This window comes from Ambystoma mexicanum, chromosome 2q (genome assembly GCF_040938575.1).
Source record: "Ambystoma mexicanum isolate Mex_15411 chromosome 2q, UKY_AmexF1_1, whole genome shotgun sequence".
In the NCBI taxonomy this organism is placed as follows: Eukaryota; Metazoa; Chordata; class Amphibia; order Caudata; family Ambystomatidae; genus Ambystoma; species Ambystoma mexicanum.
The window spans coordinates 305,385,666-305,394,623 of NC_090924.1; the positions used below are offsets into that span (position 1 = coordinate 305,385,666).

The window sequence follows — 8,958 nt, forward strand, 5'->3', positions numbered from 1 at the left end:
CAAGAACACACCAACTCTCGAAGACAGTTTAAGAGTTTTAATTGAGAATTTTCAAAGGGGCTCACTAAGGGTCGCCCCACTCTAGCTCCTCTAGGCAAGGGTGCTCACGCGATAAACCAGGAATACTTCAACCATGGGATTGTCGCTACTGATCAGTAACCCCTACTGTCTAAAATATACTTATCTCTGTGTGATGACCTAAAGGCAAATGCCTTATGTATCTAAAGCTTTCTCTGGGTGTAATCTATGTGGCCTCTGCTCCATGTCCCCCAAAGTGATGTTACGTAAGGGTTTGTGCCTTCCAGAGATTCTGGTCCCACTTGGTCTTATCCTTCCGCTGGTGCTATTCTCCCTGCTCTCCTTGACATTTCCTCCTCTGTCCTTCCAATGTCTCTCTATTATCTATCTCCACCCTCTGATCTCACTCCTTGCTTCTCTCTCTCTCTCACGCTCTCTCGCTCTCCCTTCAACACTATCACTACCCACTTCATGCTACTACTACTATTGTACCTTCTCAACACTACTACATCTCTCGCTCCACCCTTACCTTCTCCCACAGTCACCCTCCTTTCATTCCCGCAGTCACCTTTTCATTCACTGTCTTCCCTCTCTCTGTTAATCTCACTCACTCAACCCCAAGTACTACTCCTTCCCACCAACCAATACCTCACCTTGCACACTCCTTGAGCAATTCTCCACGGTCCTCTGCTCCATCCTTCCTCCACCTGGTCTCTTCGTCCCCCTTTTCCCCCCATTGACGTCACCTGAGCAACCAACACCTTCCTCTCCTCTATTTTATCCACCTCCTTTCACCTAAACTGGCTCTCTCCCTGTGCTGGTTCCAATGGCCAATCGGTGACTGTCCTCTTACCTGAGAAAGTGTTTAAATCAAGGAGACATTCAAAGGGGGTCTTAAGCGCAGACTCTTTCTCGTATGTCATAATCAAACAACTTTATCAGCTACTGATATTTGGATGCGTTTGTTTTTATGGGACCAGGTTTCCCACATGTTGCCGGTAATAAGACACTTAAATAGTACCTTTGACAGTAAGTAAATCTAGTTACAATGTTGTTCTTTGGAACTATGAGTTGGTAGTTTATGCTAAATCCACTTCGAAAGATGAATCAGTTAAAGCTTTAATTGTTTTTTTTATGTATGTAAAGACAGTTCTACAGAGTGAATGTGTTTTAATGTTGTTTTATATTTTGTAGGGTTTATTGTAAACCAGTTCACAGTAAATAGATTAGATTAATAAATCTTCCAGTCATCACCTCTTTTGTTTTGCTTTTGCCGCAACTGTTCATGTGGTGAAACTGTCAATATCTTGGATTTTTCTGGTCCTTTTAGTTTCAATTAATCGCCAAAACCTTGCCACTTATGTGGAGTAGTCTCACAGTCCTCAACCCTCCTAGTGTACTATTGAGTTCAGCAACATTTTCACCTAGATCATTTTGTATGGGCCTGAAAGCATGTACTTGTAAATCACCAAAGCTGTCAGTGCCGTTGTGGTTATAATGTTTTGTGCTGCTTACCACAACCTCCCCATGGCCACAATCCGGTGAGTCATCCCTTGCATCCAGGAACACCACATTGTTATGAACTCATCAGCATGTCTTGAGATGGCCTGACATAACCTCAAAAACAAAATTGTGAAACAGATCAATATTAAAGAAGAGGAAAAATGAAAGCATATTAGAACTGCAGATGTTTACCAAGTTATGATGTGTGTGAATATTTGAGGTTTAAAGAAAATCATTGGCTATTCTTCCTAGTTACTTAATGCTTCTGCTTATTTCGGATTTAACATACTGTGGTATGCCGTCCTTTGATCATCTATGGCCTTTTGATTTGGCTAGAGGAGAAATTCTTAATCTCCTAAAAAAGTGTACAAAATCTAGGGCCCCGGGGCCAAATGCGTTAACTAACAACACTCTGAAGGCAGATCCAGTAATCAAGGCAAGTGTCCTTTTCCTGCAGTTTGGCATCATTCTCAACAAAGGCCTGTTGCCTTCTTCTTGGAGTTCTGCAATTGTGCTGATATTCAAGAGGAGCTGCAAGGCTGTGTTCTGGCCCCTTGGCTTTACAATCCTTATACATCAGGCGCTGGGGAATATTTAGATAAAGCAGGATAAGTCCCTCCAAGCGTTGGCAAATGTAAAATTGCTTGGCTGGCCTATGCAGATGATTTTATTCTTCTGGATAATACAAAAGTAGGCCTACAGACTCTTTTCTGCCTTTGCTGCATATGCTAATGAGAATGGGCTAATCATTAATCTGGATAACACCAGGATATTGGCGTTCTGGAAGAGAAAGAAATCCAAAAACGTACATGTATGGTCCGTGGGAAATACTCCTATTAGGGCCACTCCTAGCTTCACTTACCTGTGCTTTCGTTTCTGTGCCAATCCAGGAGTACAGCAATCTCAAGAGATCATACCCCAAAAAGTATCCATGCTACAGAAACAGCTGGGGAGGATAAATAGTAAATATGGACGATTTTCTTTAAAACCAGCCTTATTATTTTATGAGGGCAAAATCGTTACAAAATGTACCTATGGTCGCGAGCTTTGTGGTTCTTCTATGTATTTAATATTGGATCAGATAGAAGTCAGGTTGTGGCGTAAAACCCTGAGGGTGGCGAATGCGATCCCGGGGGCGGCCATAAGGTACGCTGGTCGTATCTCTTCATTCGAGGCTAGAATTGAATGGAGTATGTTGGCTCTGTATGCACACCTGATCTCCCCTATACCGGGAACAATCTATGAGGCTGCATGCATTACCAGGGAGAATTGGAGACTTGGCGGGTCCTAATTACATAGCTAATTTTGGTGGGAGATGTGAAGATATTCTTGAGGCTATAGCGAGTGATAGAGATTGACTTTTGAATAACCCAAGTAGAGTGAAAAGAATTATGTTGGAGTACGACTGTGGTCAAACAATTGACTCCTTCCATGCTTACCCGTCAATGGGCCATTTAGCACATGAACATAAAAGACGAGGGCTGCTCCTCTCGATCTTTATTTTGTTCCCTAATATGAACCATAGGAATACTCTGAGGTTAAGGTGGAACCTCCTGCCCTCAAGAGAGATCCAACTACAGCTGATAAATGCCATTGTCGGTTTTGTAAGTCTGACATGGAAGCAATGAGGCATTTGTTGCTTGAGTGTAAGGCACTGGCGTTCCTTAGAAAGAAATATATGGAGAGATGAAAACCATGGTGATCGATGAATTTGCATTGTTTTGTTGCCTGAATATCCCATTCCCCCAATGAGGTCTGGCAGGATCGTCATTTATTAAAATTATGGAACTAATGTAATTGTCTGCCACTGCTAATTAGTTTTGCTTCTACTTTGTGGAGTTCTAGGTCTGCTATGAAATGAAATATGCTTTTTAAATGACTTGTTTAATTTTGCTTTTTCTTTTCTGTTTGCTCTTTTGGGAGTTACGATCTTTGCTATGGATTGAAACATGTTTTTTATTTTTTTGAATTGTTCTACAATTTTTTTTCCTCTCGATTTGATCGATTTTACTATTTATAAATACATGATTGAGTGTGATTTATGTATGTGAATTGAATTGTTCTTTGTATATGAATTCTAAAGGTTTTGTTAACCACATACAATACATTAAATGAATGGGGTATCTGGGGTATCTGTATTCTCGTGGCTCCTTTGAATTCTGTTTTTCTGACCAATATGGATCTAATATTGTCGAGCAATTTCCTCTTTCCCTAGTTCACAAGTTTATACAAATAATTTTGCTTTTTACCAGTGTCATTTTGACAAAATTACATTAAAACTCTGCCCAGTTGACTTAGTTTTGCAAAATAAAATTCAATAATGTTCAAGAACAATTCTATTCTGTACTTTTCAGTGCTTTTATACCCGACTTCTAGTGTATGTCTTCTTTATTGTTTAAGGCTATGAAACGCTTTCAGAGTCTTGCCTAGATTTCCCTGATGGTCACATGGATTTATGTTTGTGATCCAACGAAAGGAACCTGTGAGCCCATAAAATAATGGGCATATGTATGGTTCTTTAACTGATCGTGATACCATGAAATATTTCAGACTATGAAAACCTTTTCGACTTGTAACACACCATAAGCGCAACATATTTAGACAGTCTATTAGAGCTGATTTTAATACTTTCTCCCTCCCACATACCTTTGTTTGAGGTATACTTTCACATTGCTGCTTTTGTGGGGAAGGTATAAGTCTCTATCCGGTGCATCTTGGATAAGAATGAGAAATATACTAATACTGTCAATAGGTAAGTTGGAGCTAGATTACGAAGATCAAAGAATTAGGTTTAGAGGGGTAGGAAAGAGTATGGTTATTCAGCCTTACACTGGTCCAGTGAAGTTTTGTCTTGGTGGTTTATGCATTGTTTTCGTCCCTGGTGTGACTGCAAACTCTATGCTAGGATGTACTAATGAGAGTAACAGGGATAGAAAGGGTTAGCCTGTGGCTGGGTTCATTGGCTGGGTTCTTCAATCATCCTAAAATCTTCAACTATAGGATTACAGGTCTCATGGCTCACGCCATAACTATAATTATTATTGGCGGATTTCAAATTAGTTGGCAAGCCATGACCTGGAGGAGGTACACTCTGATTTCACAATTTGGATTCATTTGTTAATACCTTAAAAAAGCATCCTGTCCTGTGTTTCCTTTTAGGGCGAACACACCAGCTTCGGGTTCATTGCAGCGCCATTGGGCACCCCATTGTCGGGGACTTCACTTACAGCTTGAAGAAGGACACTGATCCCTATAGGATGATGCTTCACGCCTACTACCTCAGACTACCTGTTGAAGAGGAGCTTATTGAGGTCACAGCCCCTGACCCATTTGTTTCCATGGTGGATGATAACTGGGTATCGCTTTGCACTGTGTGTTCACTCGAGGAGACAATCCAGGAACTAAAAGCTCAGATAATCTTGGATGCACAAGAACAACAAAGAGCACTGCTTGAGTGTCCAACTAAGAATGCTAGAAAGATACAAAAGAAGAACACAGAAACAGAAGAGCTGCTTGCAGTGTGCCAGGAGTGGCTAGCAGAGTGGGCATTAGAATAATACTTTGTTCTGCCATGAAATGTAATACTATGATCGTCTATTCATAATGCTATTTTGTCTTGACATTACGTATTCTCTTCCCCAGGCATTACCAGTGAAATATTGTATTCATAGCAAATGTCTGCTTTGGAAAGAATGTCCTACCTGCACCCCATTACACACGCTTTTTACTGTACTTTCTCAACACCCACAGTACAAATTTACCACCTCATGCTCATCAACACACTCTCCACAATTCTCCATGCAGCAAGCATTGCAGACCTTATTGCCACTCACAGCCTTGGCCTTCCATTAATTAGCAAGGCATCCCCCTCTTACATCCTCGAGGTCCTCCTCCGAGGCATCAGTGTACAACACATTGATTGCACCTGTAAGACCATAGGAGGCCTTCCAGCCATCCACAGGTCCTAATGCCTTTGCACCTTCCAGGAACCTTCCACTCTCAATTCAGTGCAGCCACACGAATGCCACTTTCCACGGAAAACTGATTACACTGCCACCTTCCATCTGTTCTACGGGCCACTTTCGCCAAACATGCCTTTCTCCATGAAATCTCCTACTTCATCATATTCTCAGCATTCGGCCACTGCAAGAAGACCTTCCACCCGGCCCTCTACCTCCCATAATATCTGATCACCAAGGGAACCAAAGAACCCATCCTCAAACTCAACACTGTCAACTTTAATTCATAGTGAGATTTCTAAAGTGCACTGATCACTTATTAAGGCATACAGTGCTTTAAAAAGTCTGAGTGGATAGCAGCAATCATGCATTAATATAAGCGAAACATCATCATCATTTATTTAAACAAGCAGGTTTTTAGCTTTTTAAGAACATGGAACAGATCAGTGTCTGTTTGGTGGACCTGTGGAAGAGAATTCCACTTCCTTTTTGTGGCTAGAAAAGCAAACGATCTGACTCAGAAGCATGTGTTTTATCATTGGGATCTTCACGTAGGGTGTGTTTGATCTAAACCTGTAAAATCCATTACTTTGGTGTTGGGAAACTCCTTTTGATAGGATGGATGGTTTTGGGCTGTGAATTATTTTATGCCCTGTACAGAGCGCCTTAAATCAACCCTTTCACAGGCAGCCAGTGCAAAGAAGTGATATGTTCCGGGCATAAAATAATTCACAGCCCAAAATCATCCATCCTATCACACAAGGACTTTCCCAACATCAAAGTAATGGATTTTACAGGTTTAGATCAAACACACCCTATGTGAAGATCCCAATATTTCCATGAAGAAACCTGGCTGGGGTGTTTTTACACTTTGCAACCCCTGTATCAGTTGATTTTCTTGGCCGAAATAGGTGCTAAAGATGTGACCAGCGCAGTCTCTCGACTTAGATGATGTTAAATCGGCCACCAGACAGTTTTACTAGCAGCTGAGTTTCATCTGCCTAGTTCCCAAAGGACAGACCAGGCTGTCGGATCAGCTGCCTGTGTGGCCTCCCATATAAGTTGAAAAGAAGGGGGGGGCCGAAGGAGGGGGACAGTGAAGAACCCCGAGGTACTCCAGTCCCGGGGGCCTAGTTTCAGAACGGGAAGTGCCCTAACGTACCAATGGTGACATCCCAGAAATAGGATATAAGCCATTTGTGAGGAGTACCAATGATACTATAACTTTACAGACATTTCAAAAGAATGCCAGGGTTTACTGTGTGAAATGCTGCGGATTGGGGGAGGATGATCAATGCCACTGCTCCACCTGTACCTGCTTTGTGACGAGGTTGGTACAAAATAGCCATCATGGCCAATTCTGTACAGTAGCCGTAGCGAATGGCTAATTGGGCAGAGTCTAAGATGCCATTGTCCTCAAAAAATGATTTGGATTGTTGCATAACAACTCACTCCAGAGGTACAATAAGAAAGATGTTTTCTTCCACTGTCTGGCATAACTTCAGAAGACAATGAATGATTACACGTATGCAGAATCTTAACAATAAATAACGAAAACACATCTTCAGCCTTTTTTGGAGGTGATGGAACTAGCGGGAATCATGAGCATTTAGCAGTTACTAATCGGTTATTCAAATCTTCCTATGCCAGCTTACAGAATTGATCAAACTGCAGAGCCCCAACACAGCAGTATCATTCTGTATGTCTTAAGCCCTGGATAGGTTCAAACTTGGATCTCATCTTTTTCAATTTTTTTCAGAATGAAAATAGATCAGTAACCAGAAATGTGCAGGAGGCGTTTGAGGGTTAGTCAGACTATGAATTAATCTACAGTTTTACGTTGGGAGTTTCGGTGCATTGACAATGTGGGTGAAAATAAACTGCTTTTATTGCTTTTCAGATTGTATTTGTGTACAGCTGCCTTTTGTATTCTGAAGCAGAATCTTGTGATCAACTGTATCTCCTTTCAATATGTGTGGTTACTTGACGTGAAATGTTAATTTATTCTGTAAACCGCTTATGTTTGTTTTTCTTCAAAGCTGACATTTTGATTTCCAGAAGCTGGTCATTATAGATTCTAAACAAGTATCAAGTGACCTATCACTCAAGGATGTTTGATCCCTTGTTACTGTACTGTTGGCTGGCTTTAATAGCATGCCCAGTGAACCGTTTCCCTGGTCGTGTTTTAGCTATATGACTGGTCATGTGTCAATTAGACATGTTGGCAACTACAGAAATGGAAAAAGGGATACTCTCATCGCCTGACAAACTGAATTGTAAGGACACAGAGAGATTTTAAATTGGAAACTGCATATGTGCAGCCCATTGTGTTGAAAACGTAACCCTGGGTTATTGAACTAATACCCTATTAATGCATTAACATGGGGCACAGTGCATCACTCCACAAGTTCATATTGCCCAATACAACCAGTTTTAGGTTTGATAGTGAAATTTCAATCACTATCTTCACCCAGTTGGTTTTTAAAAGATGTGTGGTTTACAGAGCATAAAAAGGCTAATGTTGTGCGGCTGCTCTAATGCCCACGCAACTTAATAGATGTTCCGTAGCTTGAACTGCTGAAGTGTTCACTTTAACTACCGACAAACCTTGATCGTGCACTTGAATCCAGAAGATCTACGTTGAGCAGAGAACTATCAAAGAGCATTGGCTTGCCCAAACCAGACTGCCTTGATGGTGCGACGGAATGGTATACGGTTTCTCTTGGCAGTTTAGTTGTTGGGCAATCGGGTAGCAAATAATCCATCGAGAAATTATATGCGAATGTTGCCATATTTGTATTAGCTTTTTTCGGATTTTTAAAAAGCATCTAGGGCCAACAGTGCAGTGCGTGTGCAAATGGGCTTGAATGTCGAACTGAATGGCCACTCTATCCCCCAATACATAGGGAGTCATTACGAGTTGGGTGTTGCAGTTTAAATGCAGCAGTATTAATGTATACCACTGCATTACCACACTGCCCAACTGTGAGGTAGGTGGAAAATGGAGGATTCACCTCCAGCTCTAAGCTGGAGGTAAACTGCTGACTTTCTGCCCATTTTCTGCTGAATTACCGTGGCGGAATTACTGCCGAGGTAATTCCACCGAAAATGCCCCATTGAGTCCTACGGACACATTAAAAAAATGGGGATTTACACCTCCACTTGTAATCCAGCAGTAAATCCGCAGGACAAAGTAGCGGTAATGGTAATACAGTTTGGTGGTATCTGGGGGGATTTACTGCCCAGATAGCACTAAACTTGTAATGACCCCCATAGTCTTTTCTGAGAGGCGCGTAATGTGGTTGTGGACAACCTTACTCTAAACGTATTAAAACAAAGGAAACCTCCAATTTAAAGAAGACACGTATGAAGCTATCTTCAATGAGTTGAAACAAAAGGACTAATACAATTACCTGCTTGTAGGTAAAGGTACACAGGACAATTTAAAAAGCAGAATGAATCACTAGACTGGACACAG

At 41.4% G+C, this 8,958-nt stretch overlaps 1 protein-coding gene across 1 annotated transcript in view; it reads left to right on the plus strand.

The window, feature by feature from the left end:
- The window catches only part of RPUSD1 (RNA pseudouridine synthase domain containing 1), a 124,306-nt gene extending 116,922 nt beyond the window's left edge, over window positions 1-7,384 (plus strand). The window contains exon 6 of the mRNA XM_069647271.1: window positions 4,681-7,384. Within this exon, the coding sequence (XP_069503372.1) occupies window positions 4,681-5,078 (398 nt within the window). The 3' untranslated portion in view covers window positions 5,079-7,384. The remainder of the gene's footprint in view (window positions 1-4,680) is intronic.
- Window positions 7,385-8,958: the final 1,574 nt, after the last annotated feature.